Source organism: Squalius cephalus (assembly GCF_949319135.1).
Source record: "Squalius cephalus genome assembly, chromosome: 9".
NCBI classification, from domain to species: domain Eukaryota; kingdom Metazoa; phylum Chordata; class Actinopteri; order Cypriniformes; family Leuciscidae; genus Squalius; species Squalius cephalus.
The window spans coordinates 37,857,553-37,885,016 of record NC_137130.1 but is presented as its reverse complement, the minus strand read 5'-3'; the positions used below and the strand labels follow the sequence as shown (position 1 = coordinate 37,885,016).

General features: G+C 40.7%; 1 protein-coding gene and 1 long non-coding RNA gene across 5 annotated transcripts in view; one reads left to right on the top strand and one right to left on the bottom strand.

Moving 5' to 3' along the window:
* The first annotated feature begins 1,647 nt into the window (after positions 1 to 1,647).
* On the top strand, positions 1,648 to 16,733 carry LOC307164167. The gene is made up of 4 exons (XR_013822229.1): positions 1,648 to 1,717; positions 16,125 to 16,223; positions 16,473 to 16,553; positions 16,663 to 16,733. It is a non-coding gene; the product is annotated as an uncharacterized lncRNA (long non-coding RNA).
* Positions 13,225 to 27,464, bottom strand: part of marco (macrophage receptor with collagenous structure) — a 167,863-nt gene continuing 153,623 nt past the window's right edge. Inside the window, exons 5-22 of one of the 4 annotated variants that reach the window (XM_079880604.1) lie at positions 20,756 to 20,818; positions 19,273 to 19,326; positions 18,939 to 19,037; positions 18,808 to 18,852; positions 18,582 to 18,662; positions 18,237 to 18,299; positions 17,170 to 17,223; positions 16,836 to 16,934; positions 16,705 to 16,749; positions 16,479 to 16,559; positions 16,134 to 16,196; positions 15,356 to 15,451; positions 15,228 to 15,272; positions 15,090 to 15,143; positions 14,972 to 14,989; positions 14,804 to 14,851; positions 13,820 to 13,984; positions 13,225 to 13,714 (exon numbers count right to left, since the gene is read on the bottom strand). In XM_079880604.1, the coding sequence (XP_079736730.1) occupies positions 13,584 to 13,714; positions 13,820 to 13,984; positions 14,804 to 14,851; positions 14,972 to 14,989; positions 15,090 to 15,143; positions 15,228 to 15,272; positions 15,356 to 15,451; positions 16,134 to 16,196; positions 16,479 to 16,559; positions 16,705 to 16,749; positions 16,836 to 16,934; positions 17,170 to 17,223; positions 18,237 to 18,299; positions 18,582 to 18,662; positions 18,808 to 18,852; positions 18,939 to 19,037; positions 19,273 to 19,326; positions 20,756 to 20,818 (1,304 nt within the window). In that variant the 3' untranslated portion in view covers positions 13,225 to 13,583. Of the gene's footprint in view, positions 13,715 to 13,819; positions 13,985 to 14,803; positions 14,852 to 14,971; positions 14,990 to 15,089; positions 15,176 to 15,227; positions 15,273 to 15,355; positions 15,452 to 16,133; positions 16,197 to 16,478; positions 16,560 to 16,704; positions 16,750 to 16,835; positions 16,935 to 17,169; positions 17,224 to 18,236; positions 18,300 to 18,581; positions 18,663 to 18,807; positions 18,853 to 18,938; positions 19,038 to 19,272; positions 19,327 to 20,755; positions 20,819 to 27,464 lie in introns of all 4 variants that reach the window. The other 3 variants (XM_079880602.1, XM_079880605.1, XM_079880603.1) reach the window with 3 other exon arrangements.

Below are 27,464 nucleotides of genomic sequence, written 5' to 3'. Positions count from 1 at the left end.
TTTTTCAGTAGGGCAGTAATTTATAAATAGGCACATAAATTATTGACAAGCCTACATTCTTACATTCGGTTATGAACGTTTTCCTCATCTCTTCTTCCTTGTCACCATCATACCCTCTTCTACTGCCTTACTATCACACTTTCCCCTATTGCATACTAGTCATAATCAATTAATGCAAAACCTTTCAGAAGACCAGAGAGATGACCTCACAGTCCAGGACGTGCATACTATGTTTAAGTCTATTAGCTAATTTGTTGGAGCATAATTAGGTCTCTTGGCTCCTCATCAACTATACACTGTTCGTCTGACAGCTATACACCAAAAGGGGGCAGTGAAAGACAGGATCATATTCATCTGCAGCTTTCATCTTGTTCAGCAAGACATGTCATCTAAACTTATTAGCATGGCTGAAACGTTCCCTAAAACAACAACTCTTTTTCTTACAGTCATTGATGAAATACATTATCACATGACACAATAGTGTATCACATCTCAGAATCTGTCATCTGCACATCTTTAGCATTTAATTCTCCTTAGTGCATACTGATGTTATAATAACTTCCACTCACTCTGGGGAGATTTGTGATACTGACACTTGTGAATTTGAGAAACTAATTTAGTTGCACTTGAAATGTCCAGCATTTACACTTTTGATCCACTTAGCTGAAATGTTGTATGGCTGTGCTTGCCTTGGATTAATAACTTCTTCTTTTATTATTCTCATTTGTTAGTCGTTCTGGATAAAGGCGTATTGTAATATGAAGACTTGTTGTGATGAAACTTTCATTTACAAAATTATTGTAACGTGTAATTTTTACTCCACTAACTTTCAAATAAATTGATAGTGGTGCCGTACATATCAGCATTATCAAAATAACTACAAGAGCTTGGTGTCTTTCTTTGCATTGACATTAACTACTTTTTGACATTTGCATTAGTTCTGCAGTGCCTCAAGAGTACAGAGACAAACACCAGGCTTTTATCAGTAGAATATACAGAGGTAAAAAGTACAAGCATTGACAAAAATGACATGCAACCCTCTGTAAGAAAAATGATTACTTGCTTTTAATTAATTAATTACTTCGTTAATACAACATTACATTTTTAAAATACACAATTTAGTAACAGCTGACACAAAACAGCAGTTCACGTACTTACTGTGCTCTTATTTCACTGCACAGCTCCCATAGAAAAATTATGCTCCCATGTGTTATTGGTCACATCAAGAACATGAAGCGTCTTATTGTCATACATTTAGCTCAGGAGAAAGGAGACTTTAAAGGTTAGTCTTTCTGAGCATTTTTTGCAGATGTCTGTCACACACCAGATGAAGGTGCCAACAGCAGATGTCTACAGCATGTCTACAGAAGGTGCCTACTGCAGATGTCGCGTTAACCGGAAATCTTTCATTGACCGGAATTTTTTTTTTGGAATGATTTTTTTTTTTTTTCACCTAATGGAAAAATCTGAAATCAATCTCATTTTGACAGATACACTGAGGATAATGATCTGATTGTACCTTGTAACTGTAATTCTCACTCCTGTCCACTTGGTGGCGAGTGCGCTCTTGCTGACTATAAAGTTAATGGGCAACGAATGGCTTTTCTGAGTTACATTGTTTACTAAGCTGTTTTTATACAGTCTATATTTTATTGATGTCTTTCTGCGGTTGAAACACTGATTGAGCAGTTACATGAGAGACATGATACGGATTTCGGTAAGTCGGACTGTATATTTCAACATATTTTCTGATGTTCATTCATGTTTATTTCTTTCTGTAGTAAAGAGGAAGGGATGGTCGCGTTCACTCGCACTTCGCTTGAACTGAGGCGCTAGTGATCTCTCAAAACCGTATTTGGGTATTTCCCAGAATTCGGGCCTATTTTTGTCCATAGGGTGTAATTCTATTAAAAACTAATTAAATCTAATACATTTAGCACTACTAATTAGTATAAACAAAAACAAGCCTAGACTTTTTTATGGCTGCTCTTACTAATGATTTTAATGCATTTTATTGGTGTTTTGTGGTACATTATCTGTGTTTTGGTGTTGTCTGCCACCAGAGTTTTCACATGTCGTGCCATATCTCAAACATTATTTATTACAAATTAATAAAAAAAAAAATGCAAATTAATTAAATGTTACTTGAACTAATAAACTACATGCACAGATTAAGCATATATATGCATTTTTTACTTTATTTTGCTTAATTTCTACCTGTCCCATGGTTTAGCCGTCATTACCAACATGCTCTGCATAAAGGCACTTTCCTACTTTTTTTTTCATCAAAAGTGTATTTGGTAGCCATGGTAACCTAATGTCATAGTGGAGCACATGGATTTCAAGTTGCAAGACTGATTCCTTTATGTCCAGAAAAGTAAGTAAATCTACTCTTTATTCTTTGTGTTGGGCATGTATACTTATTATGCGTCATTACCATACTGTATGTGTTGTATTTCTGTATTTTTAAACATTTTTGGATTATTTTTATCACTTTAATACTTAAAATGGTGTACATTACATGTATAAATTTAGCTACACTTGCTTAGTCATCATCTTTGCTAGTAAGGCTAGTTTTTTTACAAAAATGTCATTACCAGCACAGTCATTACCAGCACATTACAGCTTGTGTTGGTGATGACGGCAGATACATTAAACATACTGTTCTTTAAAGAATTTATGTTGAGTACGTTATCTTAAATTAATTAATATACATTTACCAATCAAAAGTCACTATATTTTAAATTAAGTAATGCATTTGTTTTTAAAATACTAAATTAATTAATTATATTTGTTGTGTTTAGGTGTGACATGGCTCCAAAAGCAGCTGCCCAAAGGTCCTAATCATACAGAAAACGTCTAAAAGATAATCCCGAGAAATATGCACAGTATCTGCAGAGCAGTGGCGGCTGCTGGTCTTTCAAAGAGGGGAAGCTCATTTATGCCTACATCATAAAAATTGTCCATTTATTTATACGTAAATTCTGCCCTACGTTCCTTTTCAAGAAAATGCTCTGTGACCCTGTCTTACCAACTAGCCGTCTTTTCCAGTGACTCTCAATGGCCAGCAGAGTTAGGTATAATTGTATAAATGTAATAATATAATAAAGGTATAAATAATAATATAATAAAGTATAATAATACTACTAACAATAATATTTTTTAAATTATTTTAATAATTATTTTTTAATTATTACTAATAATAATAATATAAAAAATATAATAAGTAATAATATAATAAAGATATAAATGTATAATTGTGTGAAATGTATTATGAAAATTGGCTAGCAATTTCGACAAGCAAATACAAAGAAGTTTGACTACATTCGCAAAATCAGCGATGGGACTGAGCTCGAACAGCTTCAGCGTCAGGGACGTTTTATTTTATGAAATCGCTGTCAATCAAAAGGAGATGCAGCCTTTCGACAGACCCTCCAATCATCATGCGGAAGCCCGGAGTCCGGGCCAGCCCACTCCTCATTCACCCCCAGAGACGCTGAGCATCCGTGGGCGGGACATAATCGCAGCATTTATCCAATGACCGTCTAGTTTCGAAGCACTGAAAAAAACAGTTCGAAGCAGCCCCATTGAAGTCAATGGACGCTGGGCTTCAACAGGGAAATGCAATGTGACACTACGTGAATGTATGAGAAGGAAATCCATTTAGCCTGCTATATGTAACTGATTCTGAACGAACTTGTCTTTGAGATGAACGTGTTCTAACGCATTTTTAGTCAATAAAATGTTAACACAATATTACATATTTGACCATTAATTTTTTGACATTATAGGGGAAGCCGAGCTTCCCTTGAAGTCTTAAAGAAATCCCCACTGCTGCAGAGTGAGAAAAAGAGATATCATAGAAGAAGAGAAACAGGAAAATTTAAATCTGTTTCCCTATTGAGCACGCGAGAACACAAATGGGAAGTTAATCAACAAAGGAAGAGAGCTAAGGACAGAGAAAAAAGAGAAATAGAAAAATATCTTCCAATGAAAAGTCCTCCAGGATCTCCTGACATCCATACAGTAGGTGAGGGCAGACAAAAGGCAAGAGGGACCAGGGTGGAGCAGGCAGTGCAGGCGGCCAGGGCGGAGCCGACGGAGGGAGGAGCCATGGTGGAGGCAGGGCTGATGACTAAAGGGGGCCGACTGAAGCAGGTGGGAGAGGAGACCAGAGTGGAGCCAGAGAGCCAATGAGACAGGGCAATGCAGAGGATCTGGAGGGACTTGGCGACGCAGATGGCTCTGGCGACTGAAGCGCAGGCGGGGATCCAGAAGGCCATGGTGGAGCCGGAGTGACTGAGGACCAAGGTGGAGCTGGAGGGAGAGAGGAGCTCGACGGAGCCAGAGGGACGAAGGAACGAGGCGAAGCCAGAGGAGGGTAGTCCCAAGGCGAGGGTAGGGCAAGGAACGACCAAGGCGGAACCGGGGGGACGAGGGAGCCCGGCGGAGCTGGTGTACTGATGGGGCACGGCGGAGATGAGGGAGGCAGGAGCCATGGCGAAGCCAATGGTCCGACAGGCCGCAGCTGAGTCCCGGGTCGAGGAGGTTGGAGGCAGAGACCGGGGATCCACCGACCCTGATGAAGTGGGTGACAGGCAGACCCATGGCGACTCCACCTCCCCGAAGGTTGTTAGAGAAGCAGAGGGGCTGACTGGCAGTGGTGGAAGAAGGGTTGAGAGGAGGCAGATGGGAGGAGTTGGGAGAGGGAGGCTGGGTGGGAATTCAGATTCAGGCTCAGGGACAGAAGATTCAGACTCATCCGGACTGACGTGAAGCGTCTCTGGCTCGGCGGGCTCGACGTGAAGATCAGGCTGGTCAGTCATGACGTGAAGATCAGGCTGGTCAGGCATGACGTGAAGATTCTCAGGCTCGGTAGACATGACGTGAAGATTCTCAGGCTCGGCAGAACTGGCCTCTGGAAGGGCAGTCTCGGTTAGACGTGATCCAGGAAGGGCTGTCTCGGCGGGACGAGACTCTGGACGGGCAGTCTCGGAGGGACGAGACTCTGGACTGGGCGTGGCCGCGGCCATCTTGGCTGAGGGCTCAGTCGGTGAGGCGATGGCCATCTTGGCTGAGGGCTCAGTCGGTGAGGCGATGGCCATCTTGGCTGAGGGCTCAGTCGGTGAGGCGATGGCCATCTTGGCTGAGGGCTCAGACGGTGAGGCGATGGCCATCTTGGCTGAAGGCTCAGTTGGTGAAGCGATGGCCATCTTGGCTGAGGGCTCAGATGGTGAGGCGATGGCCATCTTGGCTGAGGGCTCAGACGGTGAGGCGATGGCCATCTTGGCTGAGGGCTCAGTCGGTGAGGCGATGGCCATCTTGGCTGAGGGCTCAGATGGTGAGGCGATGGCCATCTTGGCTGAGGGGAGATCAATGGGAATGTTAAAAATGGCCCCGATCAGGAACAAGCAGGCTGGTAAATGCAAGACGACAGAAGTTCATTGTGAAACTCAAAAAATCAGTGCTCTCCTGAGCCACCGAAATAAACTGAGCTCTATCATCCATTTTGAAGGTCCGTAGTTCTGTCACGGTGTGGTGCAGGCAGAAGAAGATGAGGAGACAAAAGTTCCAATACAAACTTTTACTTATAATAATATCCAACGGGTACAGACAGGCAGAAGGTTACACACACCAAAATAGGACTAATAGGACTAACACAAACATAACACAACTGTGACAACCTGGTCTTAACTGCCCTCCTGTTTCATGTTTTTTTTTTTTTTATTCAACATGGCTATGAAATGATTAAATAGTCTGTTTAGACTATAATTATACTGAACCAATCCTGTTCACAAGGAACACAGTTCATGTTTGGTCTTCCATGATCAGATTAAACTATGTTTTGATGTTTAAACAGATTACTAGCTGGTGTTTTTTTGTTTCTTTGTTTCTTTGTTTTTTTTTGTTGGTCTGAAGTCACTTAGGCTCTTAAATTACAATAGCTTATGATCAGTGATTTGTCATCACCGCAACAAACTGTCATTACCAAAACTGCAGTGTCATCACCATCACCATACATATTTTTGCCAATAAATTATGTATAAATTATAAACATCCTACAATGATATATTTCTGACAACGTTGGACAGTCTAAATTTTCACTGTATTAAAAAGTTTTGATATATGGCATTCACTTAAAATAAGATTATATTCCAAGCCAGGGTAGATTGATGAATCAGAAATTTAGATACTTAAATGACTATACACTCACCTAAAGGATTATTAGGAACACCATACTAATACTGTGTTTGACCCCCTTTCGCCTTCAGAACTGCCTTAATTCTACGTGGCATTGATTCAACAAGGTGCTGAAAGCATTCTTTAGAAATGTTGGCCCATATTGATAGGATAGCATCTTGCAGTTGATGGAGATTTGTGGGATGCACATCCAGGGCACGAAGCTCCCGTTCCACCACATCCCAAAGATGCTCTATTGGGTTGAGATCTGGTGACTGTGGGGGCCATTTTAGTACAGTGAACTCATTGTCATGTTCAAGAAACCAATTTGAAATGATTCGAGCTTTGTGACATGGTGCATTATCCTGCTGGAAGTAGCCATCAGAGGATGGGTACATGGTGGTCATAAAGGGATGGACATGGTCAGAAACAATGCTCAGGTAGGCCGTGGCATTTAAACGATGCCCAATTGGCACTAAGGGGCCTAAAGTGTGCCAAGAAAACATCCCCCACACCATTACACCACCACCACCAGCCTGCACAGTGGTAACAAGGCATGATGGATCCATGTTCTCATTCTGTTTACGCCAAATTCTGACTCTACCATCTGAATGTCTCAACAGAAATCGAGACTCATCAGACCAGGCAACATTTTTCCAATCTTCAACTGTCCAATTTTGGTGAGCTCGTGCAAATTGTAGCCTCTTTTTCCTATTTGTAGTGGAGATGAGTGGTACCCGGTGGGGTCTTCTGCTGTTGTAGCCCATCCGCCTCAAGGTTGTGCGTGTTGTGGCTTCACAAATGCTTTGCTGCATACCTCGGTTGTAACGAGTGGTTATTTCAGTCAAAGTGGCTCATCTATCAGCTTGAATCAGTCGGCCCATTCTCCTCTGACCTCTAGCATCAACAAGGCATTTTCGCCCACAGGACTGCCGCATACTGGATGTTTTTCCCTTTTCACACCATTCTTTGTAAACCCTAGAAATGGTTGTGCGTGAAAATCCCAGTAGCTGAGCAGATTGTGAAATACTCAGACCGGCCCGTCTGGCACCAACAACCATGCCACGCTCAAAATTGCTTAAATCACCTTTCTTTCCCATTCTGACATTCAGTTTGGATTTCAGGAGATTGTCTTGACCAGGACCACACCCCTAAATGCATTGAAGCAACTGCCATGTGATTGGTTGATTAGATAATTGCATTAATGAGAAATTGAACAGGTGTTGCTAATAATCCTTTAGGTGAGTGTAATTCATCTTGCAAGTAAAAATTAACAATCCCATTAAGTTCAAGATAAAATAGATTGTTATGTGAAACCACAAAATATTTTAATAGCACTGATTTATCATTTAAGTTTTATTTTTTACATATATTTGATGATGTGATGGTAATGACACATTTACTTGACATAGTTAAGAAAATGGCAAAAAATCATAAATTCCCTTATCTTATGGTCTCAACCAAGCTCATAACGTCGCTCCTGACTTAAGGACTGATAATTTGATGTATACCAATTAGTCAAATTTGGAATTTTAATTTTCAAAATTGCAGCAAACCAATTTGGCCCTTAATCTGAGAAATGCCCATTTATTGTTTGAATTTTGTGATAAAATGGACAGAATTTGAAAGCTGAGACTTTGTTTCATTTCAAAAGTAACAAAGCACAAAGCTTATTGCGATTTATTGGACAAACATTAATGATGAAACCTGAAAAGTGACCCAGTCTCTGTTCAACTTTCTCTTCATAGCCTATATTTAGCATAATCTAGCCTATATGCTTGTCCTGTAAGTTTGTGAATAAAAATGTGAACAAAAACAGAGCCTATTAAATGGCTTATTATCATCAAAACATGAAAATTAAAATGACGGTAAGAGATTATGACGGAATTTTTACGTCCGTCAAAATGACGGACAATGCGGAGGTCCAACGCGACCTCTGGCCTACAATCACATTTGTAGCGTGATTTATAAGTTATATGCAGTTATATATTTATAGCTCAATAAGTCTGCTGCTTCTGTAAGTACTTTGGATGACAATAGTTTGCTCTACCCTGTGCTGTTCAGTAAAGGATGAAATTGGTTGTTGATGTTGATTTTATTTTTATTTATATTTTATTTATATTTTTTATAGTACAAACTGGTTAATGGCCTAAAGGCCTAAACGTTTTTTTTTTTTTTTTTTTCACCAACTTTCCATTTAGGGGCTTAAAAGCTAAGTTTGTAAAAGATGATTTTTAATGTTTGCTTGACAAATTCTTGTTTGAAAGATTCAAGTAGTTTTTATAAGCTTGAAGTATTTACTGTTAGACAGACAGAAAATCAGACCAACTCAGACAGACCATATCAGACTACTTCAGACCCCATCAGACCTCAACAGACCCCCAAGAAACCACATCAGACAACTTCTGACCCCATTTGACCACATCAGTGTGACGGGCCACCGGGCCACCATGTGCGCCTCCGTTTGCAGAGCCTTTATCAAACACACAATGGTAAACAGCAATGACAGTGTGAAGGCACCATAACAGGCACCATAACACGTAATGAATCAAAGCCGTCGTGCCTAAAACCCCCTTAGCTGTTCTAAAAACACTGTAAAACACGGTCACCGTGATTTTGCCAAGTTAGACATGTTCCTGGATCAACATATTTTGTTGATCCTGGAATAACATTCCTGCCCCAAACTTTAGTCCTAACTCTATCCCCACCCCTAAACCTAACCCTACCCAAACTTTTCCCTAAAATCAGAGGGAAATGATAGGTGAATAACACTGATGTTGAAGCACATCACCCTGGTTTTAAGCCTAAACTTGACATAAACTGTAAACTTGTCCCTCAAATCTGATTGGTTGATTGGAAAGTTGTTCCAGGATCAACAAAGATGTTGATCCAGGAACATGTGGTACTTGGTGAAATCACGTTCACCGCAAAACACAGCCTCAAGGGGCTTATTGCTTTTATAAAACAGTAACTCCATAAAAAAAAAAACATTTTAATATTTATTTTATTCATAAAATAAACACCAGCAACAAAAAAATTATGTTATAACACATTTATTCCTCCGCCAAGCAACACATGTAGCAACAAAGCATCACAAACGGCAGTTGCGCAGTAATACTAATGCAATGCGGTCACAGGTGTGTGTTTGTTGAGTAATTTACAACGGCTTCTAATGTGACTCAACTAGTGCTGCACGATTAATCGTATCGCAATCGCAATCGCGATGTCAAGCCTACGCGATTATATGACGCAAAATGCTGTGATTTTATATTAAATAAACAAATTAGCGCTGTTAACGCACTTATTAATGCAAATGCTTTTAAACCATTCATGCGCGATAAGACAAAAGAACGAGCTGCCTGTGAATGTCCTCCTGACAGACACACACACACACACACACACACACAGATAGACGCGCGCCAGTATCAAGTTCTCTTTAGCGGTAGAACGAACAACACACATGTATGCCAAAATGAACGCGCTGCCTGTGAATGTCCTGACTGTGACAGACAGAAAGACTCGCGCTAATATCGTGCGTGCGCACAAAACAGCATGACAGAATACAGTTCTCTTTCGAGCTTGAACGAACAATAACACACACAATTATGCCAAAATGTCTTTTTGTCGAGTGTCTTCATAACATAAGAGTAGTCTTATGATGAACATGAAATGAAGAGTTGTGATGACTCGTGAAAGAATGAGGCGCGTGTGAGATCCGACAGCGGCTGGTCTTAAAGGGACAGTACACAGTAGCCACTATATCTGTCGCTAAAGTTATTCTTTTTAATTTTTTAATTTTTCTATTTTTTTTATTTTTTATTATTATTTTTCTTTACCCCTGACATGTATGGTTATATGTACTCTTGTATGTAAATTATGTTTTGTTCTTGTTAAAATGCAAAAAAAAATAAATAAATCTGTCGCTAAAGTTAACCAAAGAACAAAGGGAACAGAGAAAAACACTCACTGCTCTTGACTAAAGAACTTTTTTCTTTAGGCTGATTATCACTAATCTGTGTGTGCATTTATTTTCCTTGAGAACCAAGCAAGTTGACTCATGAAACCATTTGTTTATTATATCGCATATCGCAATCGTAATCGCAATATTGACCTCAATTATCGCAATATGACATTTTTCCCAAATCGTGCAGCCCTAGACTCAACCAATCAGAATCAAGGACCGGACCTATCCATTTTAAAAACTTGTTTAGAGCACGTTGTCATTTAATAGTGTCCCCCGGGGTGGATGCTCTAGGAAGCAAATGGCCACCTCTACTACTATGCATTTCCTCCTCTACTACATCTACCAGCGGTTCTGGCCAAAGTGGGGATCTTGAAGGCCCAAGTCAGATCTGGCACCAGATCCACGGAGGTACAATCTACATGTCTGGCCGCTAGACGGGAGTCTTCCAGAGCTCTTGGAGAAGCAGGTCTGACAACACTGCAAGCCCAATCTAATGCTGCTAGTGGGAAAGGTTCTCTCAATGGTGTCAGTCCAGGGAAATGGACCCAGTTTCATGCGAGGTGGAGTCAGTCTTGTAATTTCTCCAGTTCTTGGTGGAAAACTAACGGTTTCGTCTTCATTGGGATTGGTGTTTTACCATTTTTGTAGCATAAACACCATCAAACCGATGAGAGCTTTGTATCTTCCAATGTTTCATTCGCTGTGCAACTGATACTCAACTGCCATTGGCTCATCTGCGTTCGTGAGGAGGGGCTTACCGATAGGTCAATTAGAGCCATTAGACACTTCTCACACTAAAGACAGCATTTCTTGTGTCTTTTTCTTCAGTTAGGAAAAGTAAAAGTGATGCAAAGATGGCGTTTATTTGTATTACCAGCTCAGTAAGGTATTTAATTGAACAGATAAACAGCCATAGCCTATGTAGCTCTCTAACAGAGTTCATTGTAAAGCATTATCTATTGTGAAGGCTCATTTCATTATGGTTGTTGTAGCACTGTGCTGGAATTTTCAGAAGTGATCCACCAGATATCTAGCCTGGTCCTAGCAGACTCTCGTACATTTCATTTGTATAGAGAGTCTGGCCACTCTCCATTGACAAGTGTTAACTTAACCTTGAAGTCGGGTATACTGTTTAAGTTTAAAACTATTGGATCTGCCCAGAGCCACTCTGGATCTGCCTTAACCAATCGCTAACGTTTGGTCGTGATGTAACCCTACAACTCAAACTAGCGCACGACCTCCACGTCCTCAGCCACTCCCTCTCTTCGCTGATTGGACCGATAAAAATTTGGCCGGAGAAAACCCACGAATATACCGCAAACCCAGACGGAGTACTGAAGAAAAATGAAAATTGAATGGAAGTACGTCGGAGGGCGGAGCCAGGCCACCAGATGTCCACCAGAAGAAAAATAACATGTATGAATAATTAGTTGATATCCTGGACACCGGGCATGAACACTCAGCTCTGCTGGATCTGGTCAGCAGTGTCTCTATATTGCGGTGTTGTTTACAACACATGCGTACACACACTCTCACTTACAAACACGCATCTGCTACTTTTACAGAAACCTCAGCAATTGTACTTCCTCGTTTACTCTCTAGAATATTTTTTTTTAAAATAAATAGTTTAAATGCTTTCCTATTCCTGTTGCACAAGTTGTTCAGCTTGCACAACTACTTCCTCGTTCTACTTGTACGGCTCAGGCATTTTAACAGCATTCAGCGCACCTCCATACAGACAGTTACTCATGAGAACACAGATTATTACTACGTTTTAGGACTGTTAGTTGATTAAAACAATGAATCATATGCTCTGTGTTAACATCAATATTTTTTTTTAGCATGAATTATTATTATTTTCTTAATTTTTTACTCTTTTTGCTTATTTGTTTGATGCATGTCATTATACTTTGTAATGGGTAACAATATTATATCTACTTCCTATCTCCTGATATTCCTTCATCTGAATGATTTTTAAAGGCAGCAGATGTACTCAAGCGAGTAGCGATTTGGGACGCAGTGTAACGGGCACCAGCTGGAGTGCCCTTGAATGCCACCAGAGGGCACTCCACACCAGACTATCATGTTTCACTCACTAACTACATTTCCCATAACTCACTGCCCAGACTCATCATTTCTGATTGCATTCACCTGTGTCTCTTCACCTGTGTCTCGTCACCATCTCAGCCTATTTATATCATGTTCACTCATTCACACACTGCGAAGTTTTGTTTAGTGTCACACTGCAACTCTGAGCGTTTTTCCTGGTTTTCTTGTTTCTTGGTTTTCGGATTTCTTGCCTCTTCCTTGGATTACTCTCTTGCCTCTGACCCCTGCCTGTCTTGTTTTGTTTTTGTTTGTTTGTTTGGACTGCCTACCTGTGTTTTGACCCACTGCCTGTTATTTTGATTATGTGTTTGCATTGCCCCGGCGTACAATTTCTGAGCGTTTATTCCTGTGTTTGCTGTTCTCGTTTACTGACCTTGGATTGTGTATCTCGACTCCTGATTGTTCTCTGCCTGCCTTAACCCGGATTGTTAATTGGACTTTGCCTTTTGCTGCCTGCCCTGACTTCTGCCTGTGACCCCGATCTGCTCTGTGTTCTCTCCGTTGTTCTGTCTGCTGTTGTTTAAACCTGCCTGTCTGATCACTCTAAATAAAGCTGCAAATGGATCTTAATGCGTCCTCCACTTCGTAACACGCAGCCCTAGTTTTTCCCAGTTCTACTGTGCATTTTGAATAATAAATACATTTCCCAGCTAACCTGAAGCGGTGAAGTGTTCATCTTCTCATTAATGTTTTTTTTTTTCTTTCACTCACTGATCATATTTCATACCTGTTGAGTTTTAATTTATAGGCTAAATGAATTTGACGGATAAACAGGATTTGCTGCTTGTGTGTGTTGCTTGTTGTGGTCTTATCCAACCTTTTAATGCAGTTAAATTAAATTTTCATTAATTAAAACGCCGTCTCAGTGTGGACGGAAGGCCAAAAAGGAGAGAAAAAGATGCGTTTTCAAACGAAAACCTATTAGTTCGGACAAGGCCTGAGTGAACAGGAACAGAAACAAGACACATTTTAGAGTCAAAAGCTATTTTACTGTAAGCCCTTTATTTTGCTGTGTATAAGTGTTATGAGTTAGGACAGTTTTAGGATTTAGGATAGGAGTTTGTTTATACATTCATATTGTACAAAGACAACAGATATTTGCACACACACAAGTCCCATTTAAAAGACAAAGACAGCCTTGACACCATGCACACTTTTTTTTTTACATTTGACAAAAAGAATTTGGTTTCGTATGATGAAACACTTTCAAACATTAGTGGAAAATAGTTAATCTGATTAACTACATCTGTGTGAGGAGAACTGCCTTTCTAAAAATCACCAAAACACAGACAAAATGAGTTCTTGGTGTGAGAATTTTTCCTCTTTTTATTCAGGCACAGCTAACTCCCACATCTTCAGCGTGGTTACAGTTGTGAACTTCAATTCCTGCATGTGGACAGTCAAAAATGCTCCTCTCAGTCCCGGTACATCTCAACTCATCCAGCAAGATTTTTCCAGTTCCTGCAGGAGATACACAGCAGACCATTGTGAGAGGGTTTTGTAAACTATAGCCTGTACACCATGAACCGTTAACTAAAACCCCTTAAGCATAGACAGATACATCACCTGCAGGGGCCGTGAACACCTGGATGGCCCTCTGGAAGCCCAACATCCTACACACCACCAACCCATCCACAGTGTCAAAGCTGTCATCACACACCGTTCCCCAGGCACCATTATACAGCACCTCGAGTCTTCCACGGGTGGAGCTTCCCACTAAACGAACCACAGCTAAAGACAAATACACATATATGAGACATGTTTAGGCATTCATATGTCATGCTAAAGTGACTGTTATCTTGTAGAGTAGATAAAAAAACAACAAAAACAATACAAGAATCTCTGAGAATTTAATAGACGTTAACACTAGCTATGTTTTCATCCACCTATTTTAATGCAAATTTTGGGTTATTGCATAATAAACGATGGATGGAAATGCCAAGATGTGCATAAATTCTAAAAATGTGCATAAAAACTTGCGCGGCGGATAATTTTGTAATTTTGTATTTAGACGTGTGCATAACCTATGATAGAAACACCTTTGCAGAGCAACAATAACCTCATGTGACTTTGCCTCAGCAGAGGCTGTGATTGGATTACTGGAGTAACCAGTGGACCAATGGCATCACAGCATCTCAACTGTTGGTTTGGTGTTTCTGAAACGCCTGATTTAAAGACTGTCATCAGAATGATTTGGTTTAATTCCTCCGGAAGCGTCTCACACGATTGCGTTTCCAAACACCAGCATCCGAACGCAAGAGAACATAACAGTGTTTATTGTGTTTCGTCTGACGCTCTGAGACAAACTCATTTATGATGGAGGGAAACAGAGCCTGATTGCAGCAACTTATGGTTTTATTACAGATATAATGTGCCAATTTCCCAGGAAGTGATGATTTTGCTCTCTTGAACACATGGGATGGAAACGTTGCTTTATTCGCAAATGTTTTATGCAATTTTGCACACAAGTTAAATCTACAACTTTGGATGGAAACATAGCTAGTGACACACAGTAGTACAGAGAGATGGATCTGTATTTATGGAAATTACCAGGCACACCACCCTTGGGTCCTACATCACCCTTCTCACCCTTCAGACCTGTTTAAGACCATCATACATGTACATACAATCAATTCACTTGCAAAACAGTTTATTAATCACATAACTGCTGTGCACTCACAGATATCGTGGATACACACAAAATATGCCACAACATACCTTGATCTCCCTTTTGCCCTGGGAGAGAATACGGTAAAAGGGAAAGGAAGAAAGTCAAGAAACGGACACAGATGGATGTTGCCTTCTTTGTCATTAATAAACTTTTTAATAAACCCACCTGAATCCCCTTTACTGCCCTTTACTCCATTCAGACCCCGAGATCCTGGGACACCTACATACAACATCGAACTCAGATGACGACTGCATGATATAAACCCGATGTTTATCATCTGTTTTCATGTTTGTCTTTATTTACCTGGCACACCTTGATCTCCCTTTACCCCCTGTTGTCCTGGGCGCCCTGAAAACAATTATTTACCCAAAATTATTGGCAACAGCATATATCACTTTTATGTGCATATGTTCTTAGCACTCCTACAATACCTTGAAGGCCAAGGCCACTGTCTCCCTTTGGTCCAGGCGAGCCTTTATCTCCAGGTGGTCCTCGCAGGCCAGGAGGTCCCTGTGGACCAGGAGGCCCTAAAAGACCAATCAACCACAGGTTAGGGCCCAAATGAATGAGGAATTATGAAACTTCATGGGTGCACCATTCTGCCTGAAAACAAAGTCACATTTACAGGGTACCAGGATGATACAATGAGCACTTGTGAAGAAAAACTATAATCTCTGTATTTAATGAAGTTGCCAATTTGTGGTAGAGTTTAGTGACTTGAAGGTAAATACTGTCTGTGAAAGAATCTGTAGTTTTTGGAAAAACCTATTATCTTTGAAAGTCAACACATATGTTTTCCTTTTTCCTTTTGAGTAATTTTGTGTTTGCCGTATAATAGATTCTGGAATGAAACTGCTGTGCAATAAGCTCTCTCAAATATTGTGGTATCAGCTATTTCAGATAAATCAAAGTACACCAGATTTTATGTACCTTCTCTTAATTTACTACACAAAAATACAGCAAGGTTTTTAAACTCTACTTCTAGAGAACGAAGAACAAATAATTGAATCAGGTGTGTTTTGCTTTTTATGTTTTTAATTAATTTATAAATCCACTGTAAACTTCATTGTTATATTGTTATATTGCAGTGTTATATTACATTTGGACCATGCAATTAGATTATTTTGTTGTAAATAAAAAAGCCTGACAATGTCACTGCTAAATATCTTTAAGTAGTGTTGTATTGTTTCTTTCCAAAAGCTTTCTTACCGCGTACACCTGGAGGTCCCTGCCCTCCTCGCTCGCCACTGGGACCTTGGTCTCCTTTAGGCCCTGAGGAAGAGAGATTTCAAGTACAAGGTATCAAAAAGAGTCAAAATGCAGACAGTCAAGTGTGGCTTTGACTGAGATTTAGTTTTAGTTGTGTTTGATACGGAAACCATCACTATTACTACTGTTCAGACTAAACAGATTAAAGTGGTTTTGTGGTGTGGTTGTACTTTTGCACAACTGCACTACACTGTGAAAAAATCTTATTTTCTATCAGTAGTAGTAATTAGCAGCTATAAACAAACTATCAAATCATTCGGGTCAGATTTATCTTTCAAGAAGTACCTGGATTTCCACGGGCCCCTGGTGTTCCTGCCAAACCATTCTTTCCATCGGCACCTGGACGACCGTCATTCCCAGGTAAACCTTGTGTGCACAGAGCAGTAGTCATTAGAGCAGTATAAAACTCTTACAGCATGGAAAAATGTGCAAGGCATTTCCACAACATATATTTTCTGTTTTATTACAGTATGAATTATTAAGGTGGCCTTTCATCATAATAATCAGGCACCTTGTATTCCTCTCTCTCCTGGATCCCCCTTTAAGCCTGGAACACCTGGAGACAGAAATAAATACAGTCAAGGAGAGATGTGGATCTGCTATACTGGGATGAGACGTGTGGGAAAGTAAGGAGGCGATTACCAGGTGCACCCGGAGCGCCAACCATTCCCTTTACGCCTGCGAGACCTGGGTCTCCTCTCTGTCCTTTTTCACCTGGAGCTCCAGGTTCACCTACCCTCCCTGAAATAAATACAATCATTTTCAATTAATTTCATTGTTTTGCAGCATTTTCTTTGTGTACACCAAAAAAGTGAATGCTTTAGCATTACTAACGTACAATTATTTCCTAAGCCTATGCAGCTCGTTAACACTGACGAAAAATTAAGAGCACAATACTCACACATGCTTCTCAAGAGCACTCACACCCATACACATATGCATACAAACTCATACAGATATACAAAAATACACTAACCTGGTGAGCCAAGGCCTCCTTTCGGTCCTGGGTTCCCTGGTATTCCAGGAGAACCTAATACAGAGCACAGCTGGAGTATAAAAACTGACTGCTTAAAGCATGACATAACAATGACAAAATACTATTCACACGCATCTGTTGGAAAAAAGGATGGAAGTCACCAAAGGTCAAATGACAGCTTTAGTTCAGTTCAGTGTTTATGTCTGTTTTGACCAGCAGGGAGCACTAAAACCACACAGGCGAGCCTTTTTCTCCAGGAGGTCCCTGTGGACCAGGAGGCCCTAAAAGACCAATCAACCACAGGTTAGGGCCCAAATGAATGAGGAATTATGAAACTTCATGGGTGCACCATTCTGCCTGAAAACAAAGTCACATTTACAGGGTACCAGGATGATACAATGAGCACTTGTGAAGAAAAACTATAATCTCTGTATTTAATGAAGTTGCCAATTTGTGGTAGAGTTTAGTGACTTGAAGGTAAATACTGTCTGTGAAAGAATCTGTAGTTTTTGGAAAAACGCATTATCTTTGAAAGTCAACACATATATTTTCCTTTTTACTTCTGAGTACTTTTGTGTTTGTCGTATAATAGATTCTGGGATGAAACTGCTGTGCAATAAGCTTTCTCCGATATTTTGGTATCAGCTATTTCAGATAAATCAAAGTACACCAGATTTTTATGTCATTTGTCATAAGTCTGGCTACTGGTAAGTTCAAGTCCTCTGGGGAAATTTACGAGTTGGTAAGTTTTTGGTAAGTCACTTTTGTCGGAGCAAGATGGCAGTGTACCTTCTCTTAATTAACTACACAAAAATACAGCAAGGTTTTTAAACTCTACTTCTAGAGAATGAAGAACAAATAATCGAATCAGGTGTGTTTAGATTTTTTATGTTTTCAATTAATTTATAAATCCACTGTAAACTTCATTGTTATATTGTTATATTGCAGTGCTATTACATTTGGACCATGCAATTAGATTATTTTGTTGTAAATAAAAAAGCCTGACAATGTCACTGCTAAATACCTTTAAGTAGTGTTGTATTGTTTCTTTCCAAAAGCTTTCTTACCACGTACACCTGGAGATCCTTGCCCTCCTCGCTCGCCACTGGGACCTTGGTCTCCTTTAGGCCCTGAGGAAGAGAGATTTCAAGTACAAGGTATCAAAAAGAGTCAAAATGCAGAACAGTCAAGTGTGGCTTTGACTGAGATTTAGTTTTAGTTGTGTTTGATACGGAAACCATCACTATTACTACTGTTCAGACTAAACAGATTAAAGTGGTTTTGTGGTGTGGTTGTACTTTTGCACAACTGCACTACACTGTGAAAAATCTTATTTTCTATCAGTAGTAGTAATTAGCAGCTATAAACAAACTATCAAATCATTCGTGTCAGATTTTTCTTTCAAGAAGTACCTGGATTTCCACGGGCCCCTGGTGTTCCTGCCAAACCATTCTTTCCATCGGCACCTGGACGACCGTCATTCCCAGGTAAACCTTGTGTGCACAGAGCAGTAGTCATTAGAGCAGTATAAAACTCTTACAGCATGGAAAAATGTGCAAGGCATTTCCACAACATATATTTTCTGTTTTATTACAGTATGAATTATTAAGGTGGCCTTTCATCATAATAATCAGGCACCTTGTATTCCTCTCTCTCCTGGATCCCCCTTTAAGCCTGAAACACCTGGAGACAGAAATAAATACAGTCAGGGAGAGATGTGGATCTGCTATACTGGGATGAGACGTGTGGGAAAGTAAGGAGGCGATTACCAGGTGCACCCGGAGCGCCAACCATTCCCTTTACGCCTGCGAGACCTGGGTCTCCTCTCTGTCCTTTTTCACCTGGAGCTCCAAGTTCACCTACCCTCCCTGAAATAAATACAATCATTTTCAATTAATTTCATTGTTTTGCAGCATTTTCTTTGTGTACACCAAAGAAGTGAATGCTTTAGCATTACTAACGTACAATTATTTCCTAAGCCTATGCAGCTCGTTAAAACTGACGAAAAATTAAGAGCACAATACTCACACATGCTTCTCAAGAGCACTCACACCCATACACATATGCATACAAATTCATACAGATATACAAAAATACACTAACCTGGTGAGCCAAGGCCTCCTTTCTGTCCTGGGTTCCCTGGTATTCCAGGAGAACCTAATACAGAGCACAGCTGGAGTATAAAAACTGACTGCTTAAAGCATGACATAACAATGACAAAATACTATTCACACGCATCTGTTAGAAAAAAGGATGGAAGACACCAAAGGTCAAATGACAGCTTTAGTTCAGTTCAGTGTTTATGTCTGTTTTGACCAGCAGGGAGCACTAAAACCACACAGATTGTGAAGGAACATGTGGAAAGCGATTGGCTCTATTCTGGTCACTGAGATCTGCTGCTGGGTTCAAAATCAAAGATGCAAATTAGCCAATTTTCACCCCTTTTAACTGGGGAGAGGATCTCAGAGATTTTGGGTGCCTCACAGATGTTTGGTATTCTTCTGGATTCTAGCTAGGAAGAGCTGTGCAGGTAAAACCTCACTCCTCTGCCTTCCCATGCTGGTTGATAATGGTTCGAATCATGTTCGGAGAGGTGCGAGTAGGACCCGTTACATTGGTGCCGTGACCCAGAGTGGAGTGACGTTCAGGGTGGTGTGTGTACTGGAGGCCAGCTAGTAAGAGCTGTGCAGGTGAAACTTCAAGGGGTTTTGGCTTTAAGTGCCCTAGTTGACGAATCCCGTTCGGAGTGGTGCGAGTAGGAACAGTTATATTAGCATAGTCTGCTAACATCCCTCAAAAAACAGCTAGATTTTAAATGAATTGTTCAAATAACTTTTAATAAGTTGTTTTAAGTCAAGTCAAGTCAAGTCATCTTCATTTATATAGCGCTTTTAACAATGTAGATTGTTTCAAAGCAGCTTTACAGTGATAAACGTATAATTTAAGGTAAGCTTGTTTTGGCTTTATAGCGGTTCTTTAATAAAGTTATTTTCCAGCTAAAGTTATTTTTGATTGATTCGCTTCCATCGCAACAATCATTTGTTATTAAATTAGGGGCCGCCAAGACGACACCATTCTCTCTACACAAATTTTAAACGCGATCCTGTGAGAAACGCTGATGGCGTTCACATGGGCATTAAGAATTGGTTCTATAATTATGTGCGTTTGAATATATGTGCGCAGGTTTGGAATTCGCTACAAACCAAGCCTAAACAAATTACAGTTTCCTTATAGTTTTGATTAAGAATTTTATTTTATTTTATCAATTCGGGGTAGATACGCAAATTGAGTTTTCCCGACAACGCTTTATCTGTAGAGTGGTAAAGGGATCCTCCATAGGGAGAGACTAGTTGGCACTTCAGCACTGCGTTGTCATTTTAAATGATGTTTTACTGAATTTTAAACGCTTTGAATTGTTCAAGCTGATGCCTCACGCTGATGGTTGTAGCCAAGCTTTGGGCAAATAAGTCACCATTATCTCCCTTATTAACTATTGCCTAAATATTTCAATCTACTAATGTTAAATTAGAGTGAGAGGGTGACTGAGTGACAATATTTTCAAGGCATTGTCACAGTACACAGTTACCTTGTAATCCAGGTGTTCCAGGTGTTCCAGGTGGACCAGGTGGACCAGGTGGACCAACCATGACTATGAAATATAAAGGAAAATGATAACCTTAATTCTGTGAGACACACCTATGGTGTCTCCAGACAAAATGCTTTAAAGTGGTCATGAAATGGAAAATCTAAATTTTCTTGATATTTCCACATAAACAATAAATCATACTGAAACTTTCATACCTTAAATATTACTCAAATATGTGTTTTTGTTTTCCACCCTTATGAAACGGCAAGATTTGAAATCTCCCCATTCTTGATGTAACGATTTTCTAAAATACTGCTGCTATTATAATAAATGCTGCTATTGAGGTGATACAGGTTAGGTTAGGACAGGTTTGGTTGTATGGGTAGGGTTAAGGGTGTGATATAAAACAGTTTATATCGTTGTTATAGGTAACGTGTCTTTAGTCCATTAGGTAGCGACCGAGTGTTTGCTAGGAGTTAAGTTGCAGACATCCAAATGAGACGCGAGTCTGCAGTTTTCCTAAGAGTAGTCACATTATGTGTTTGCATGTAACTTACAGTCAAAGCTTAATGTTAATAAAGCTCAGACTTTGAGAAACTAAGTTGCTTTATTGGAACATTACATGTTGTCAGAAGTGAAGCGCTGTTAACACCATGGCAAAGTTTCAGCCCACGGACAGTTTTGATTTTGGTTACCCCGAACGATGGCCAGAATGGCGTCAGAAATTTCGCCGCTACAGGATCGCCACTAAACTTGATAAGGAAGAGGCTGAAGTACAGGTCTTTACACTGCTTTATTCATTGGGAAAAGAAGCTGAACAAGTGTATCAGACATTTACATTTGGGGAGGAAGAACGAGAGGACTATGAAACTGTGATAAGGAAGCTCGATGACTACTTTGTACCCAAAGTTAATGTTATTACACGAGGGCTCAACAGCCAGGTGAAATGGCCGAAGAGTATATTCGTAGCCTCCACGAGCTAGCAAACACGTGTGACTTTGGTGCTGCTAAAGATGAAAATATTTGCAATAGGCTCGTGATCGGGATTCAGGGCCGAAAGCTGTCAGAAAAGCTCTAATTAATACCCAAATTAACACTCAGAAATGCCGTAGAGCTCGTGAGGCAGTCTGAACAAGTCCGTGGACACGTTAATGAACAGGCTGCCAGCGTCAGTGCACAAATCAGCGAGGTGGCCGGCGCGAGAGGAAAATTCCACCAAAGTGAAAGAGGCAGACAGCACCGTGGCTCAAAATGAAACCAAAATGAGCATGTTTCTGACTGGAGATGTAAAAGATGTGGCAGAAATCATGGAAAAGGTGAAATTTGTCCAGCAAAAAGTGCTGAGTGTCGCAAATGCAGAAAAAAGGGTAATTTCGCTGCAGTTTGTAGAACCAGAGAAGTCCATGATGTCAGCAGACCACAAGAGGGCAGCAATGTAACGCATTTCCTGGGTGAGTTAAAGGGATAGTTCACTTTGAAATTAAATTTTTGTATGTTTTAGCTTACCTCAAGGGCATCCAAGATGTAGGTGTCTTTTTTTCCAGTACCATTTTTAGGTCAAACCGTTCTTGTCTGTCAGTCCTATCATGCAGGTCTGTGGTCACTGTCTCAAAGAGCATGCACAGAGTCCAAATTAAAACAATTCCCCATCGTCCAAATTAAACAATTCTCCATCGTAAGTACACATTGATGGCCTAAGACACGAAACGAGCGGTTTGTGTGAGAAAACGAACAGTATTTATATCGTTTTTAACTCTTGTACACAGCCACGTCCAAGTGATCTGAGGGCGCGCGCGCATCCTGGTGTGTGACGTGTACTAGAGCCCGAAGCCATTTGTTTTGAGAATAATGGCTGGCTGATGAAGTTATTGGCTGGCTAGCCGGCTCAGCCAAAACCTAAATGGCTGCTGCAGCCGCCAAACTTTTCATAGCTGCAAATGGCTGAAGCTGCCACTTCATGTCTACAGATGTCTATGTTATACTGATTTACTAGATCTCAATATTTCCAAGCAATGCATGGCTTACACTATATTTCTACAAAATGCAATACAATGTAATAAAGAAAACACCAGATTTTACTTTCACAACGTATGTACATATTTATTTTGTAGTCTGTATGCTACTAAACATTTTCAAATAGCCTACAATGTGTTGTGCTTAGGCTAAATGTATGTAGGCTAAGTTGTATACAATAACTTGGCATTATCATGGATGAAGCTTATCATATTACACCTTGAAGGAGCAAGTGATGATCGTTTGCCATTGAGCAGTAGGCCAGTGGAATTAAACATGCATTCCACCGGCACACTACCTGGTGAAATGGAGAGGTAGCACCGGGCCATAGCGGACAGTGTGGGGAAAGTATTGCTATGGGTTCGCCAAAAGTCCAATGCTCCTTGGTCTCTTGTTCTCACTGCCAGAAAAGCATCTATCTCTTGGTCAAGGATAGAACTTGAAGAATGAGCTTCTGCATCTTCTTGTGCCTCTGCTAATAATTCTAGTCGCAGGCGTTTCGCACTTCCTCCCACATCGCCATCGTGGTCACCATTCCCACCAGAAGGACCTCCAGAACCACCATCAGTAGTTGTCCTCTCATCTCCAACCCCAAACACTGTTGAACTGAATCTGAAAAGTGAAATATATGCATAAGGCAAATGGCTGTTAAAATCAAAACCATGAGAAAAGTAAGTGGTTAGCAAGTACACGGAAATATCAATGTCACCTGGAAGAGTTCAGTTTCTCATGGAGATTCTGCAGCAGCTCTCTGCTTTCATCTTTCGTCATAGTGATATCTCTGACAGCTGGATCAAACACTGCGGTGGCTCTAACCAGATCTGACATGGGGATTCGTTTGTCCATGTTTTTCACTATTCGTTCTTTGACTCTCTTCATTAGTAGTGGATCTCTGGGAGCCACTGCACAGATTTTCTTGATTTGAGCCCTGATTAGTGGTATGGCACTCAGGTTTGGACTGACTTCACTTATAATGAGAGTGAATTTCTCTCAGTCTTCCAAAAAGCTAGCTAAGTTACAAAGTAGCTTGATGTCATTAGGTAGGAGGCATAACAAGGGCTTTCCTATCCTCTTCAGGATTTCAGTGACTTCTGTCTCCATACTGACTAAGCTTCTGATCATGTTGAGGACACTGTTCCAACGTGTTGGCACTGTGGTCTTCAGTGTTTTGTGTGTCTGTGAGCCCTGTTTTGATTTCTTAGTTCCCAGCTGCCAATCCTCTGCATCATCCATTTCATCAATAGGATCATTGGAATCTGCATCAATTTCATCCTGCAGGTCTTGAATCTTGGCAAATATGTCTGCCTCTTTCTGCTACAACACAAATTCCTCTATTAGATGTGCCTTGAAGTGCAGTGCACTGACAATATCTTTGCATTGGGAAATTAAGGCTTGTGCTTCAGGGATTTTGGTAAGAGTGTCTGTTATGAGTAAGTTGTGTAAACAGTGTGCTACGCATGTTACTCTCTCATGGCCCAGTAACCGGGACAACTTAATCATATTCGCTGCCCCATCTGTTGTGTCAAAGAGCAACACATTTTTATCTTTGGGAAGGAATTCTTCGAGTAATTCCCTTACAAACACTGTAAGGTTTTCTGATGTGTGATTTTCTACAGGTTTAACACAAAGTGTAAACAGAAGGAAATTCCAGTTCGCATCTACAGTGCAGATTCTCACACCAACATATGGGTATCGATGATGAGCATCAGTCCAGCCATCTAACATTATAGTACCACTGACAATGTCTGCCAGTTGTTCTTTGACTTTGGACTTCAAACCCATGTAGACATCTGCCAGGGCTGTTGTTGCAAGGGCTCTGCTGGTTGGCAAATTGAGATGAATATTTTTCTTGTTGAATGCTTGAAAACCTTCCTTTTCTATTAATTCAAAAGGGAGCAGGTCCTGGCACAGCCACAACATGATGTCGCGATTAACATCAAACTGGGAAGTAGCTGGGCTTCCTTTCGGCACAGTTTGGATCCAGTTAGTCAGTTTACTTGATTGTTCTTTGAGAAATATTGTACTCTCTTTGTGTGCAGCTTTGGCATGAGCAAGGAAGTTTTCCACTTGATGTTTTTCCCCCAAGCTGTACACTTTTGACAGCATTCCATGTTCTTTTGTCATTTCTGCTTCAAAGCAGAGTTTGCAGTAGAGTTTGTCATCAATGCGATTGTTGTTCACATACAGATCGCCCATATATGTCCAAAAATGTGAACGAAGGCTACGAGCAGAATCAACACTGTGAGGCCTCCATGTCACACCAGAATCCTTAAGCAGATGTGTTCGTGATGTGCTGATATATTTGTTAATTCCGCGTCCTAAAAGAGAACAAAAATATCCATAAAACACTAGTCCTGACACAATGACAAAATGGCATTATAGTCCTGACAAAAAGGCATTCTTACTTACAAGAACGGTTGCACAAAACACCTAAAGTGAAGATTTAGAACTAGAACTAGCCTACTTGAGCTATTTGGTAATATTAGCTATAGTGCTAGGCGCATTCAATAGCCACTGTAACGTTAGCTTGCTGCTGTGTAAGAATGCACACTTGTCAAACTTCACGGAGTAACGTTATGCATATATTTATGACATGTACAGTAATTCGCTGTTCAACTTTATAGTTAAGGCGAGACACTACGGGTGAATAGGGTAAAATTTTTAACTAGCAGATATCACCATGAAACTTTCCCAGTTGATTACTTACATTAAGATGAGAAAAAAATGTATTACAAGTTTTCTTTAATTTAATGTTTAAATATTCAAATGAGGCAATATCTAATTAAATATGTGCTAATTTGCATATATTTTAAAAAACGAAATCTGAGTATTGGATAAAGCCAGGTTAAAAATATTTTTTTCATTGTGTTCACATATTAGATGGGAAAAAAATTACAGAGGGATTTATGGATATCTACTTTAGTTATCCTGTAAATCAGAATATACTGTGTCAATAGCCTTAAAAAAATGATTTTCGCCATGTTTTTTGTAATAAAATGTTATATATATCAAGCTAGGAATAATATATTTACAAATCCTTCTGTAAATGTCTTCAAAATATAACTAGGTACTAGTGAAGTGGAGATTTCGGACTTGGAGTATGAGAGAAAGGTCATTTTGAGAAAACAGGCTTTAAAGATTTATCATCAGCCAATGAGATTGCGCATTCAGTCTTTTTACTTTCACGATTGGTTGCTGATAAAAAGGAAATTACCATATTTGGATCCAACAGGATTGTACAGAAGAGAGAGCGCTTCCTAATGGTGCATGTGATGAGAGGGTGACAGCAGAGATCGCGGAGAAGTATGTTGATTAAGAACGCAAACTTTTGTTGAATTTATGAGAAATCTACAGACGCAAACAGACGAAGTGTAGCAAAATAAAGACCTAAATGTGTATTTCGGACTTTTTTTCACCACAAGTCTGAAAGAAGACATGTTATTGAAGACAAATATCCAAAAATCTCAAAATTGACCAGTAAAAAAAAACGTACTCAGTTACTAACGTAACCTCGGTTCTCTCTAGAAGAGGGAACGAGTACTGCGTTAGATATCTAACGCTAGGGGAAAATCCTTTTTCCGCGAGATATTGAAGCCAAAAATTATCCTTAATTTTGTAATAATGCAAAACGCGTTGCGGCAACATACAGACATAGGCGAGGCAGCTCGCGCGCCTATTGGCTGTTCTGCGGCAACTGCAGCAGCCTACCGAAACGGGCGTGGTCTAGGCCTATAAATACCGCTCGCAGGCAGCTATTATCCGTTTTTTTCATCATAGAAGCAACCAGAGCGTGCGCATGCACGGCAAGGAACGCAGTACTCGTTCCCTCTTCTAGAACCGAGGTTACGTTAGTAACCGAGTACGTTCTCTTACGAGAGGTCTCTCGTACTGCGTTAGATATCTAACGCTAGGGGACCCAATGCAAAACGCCGTGCATGCCGAGATCTGACACCAAAGACCCAAGGGCGAAAACCCGGGGTTCATATAGTGCACAATCACTCAGGGAACTCACAGGGAGTCCGGGAAGAGGGAGGGGCGAAGCCACACTCTTCCACATATGGCAGCGTCGCTCAGACGCGAATTTCATCATACAGACAGGGCGGGGTACGGCCTGAACTGATGGGGAAATGTGGGTCTTACACAGTTTGCCCAGGCACAACTTGTGCTGCTGCTTTTCGCAGTCGATCACCGAGCTGTGCTCAGTAGACGCAGCATTCCGAGCTGATAGCATCAGGTCAGATAATACTGGTTAACTAGACTGACAGCAGCCTGGCCTGCAGGGCGGGAACCTCTAGGTTGTAAAACCTTATAAATGTAGACGGGGAGGCCCAGCCCGTCGCCGTACAAATATCTTGCAAGGCAACCCCACTCGACCAGGCCCACGAAGAGGCCATGCCTCTCGTGGAGTGCGCTCTGACACCCAACGGGCATTGCATGCCCTTGGAGGCGTATGCTAGCGCTATAGCATCAACTATCCATCTGGATAGGCTCTGTTTCGACGCGGCTAGTCCCTTAGAACGCCCGCTGAACGAAACAAAGAGCTGCTCTGTCTGTCTGAAAGCAGACGAGCGAGACACATAAGCTCGTAATGGCCTGACTGAGCAAAGGAGGCCCGCGTCTCTTTCCTCATCAGGGACTGGTACGGCTGACAGGGAGATGACCTGCGCCCTAAACGGTGTGTTGAGGGATTTTGGAA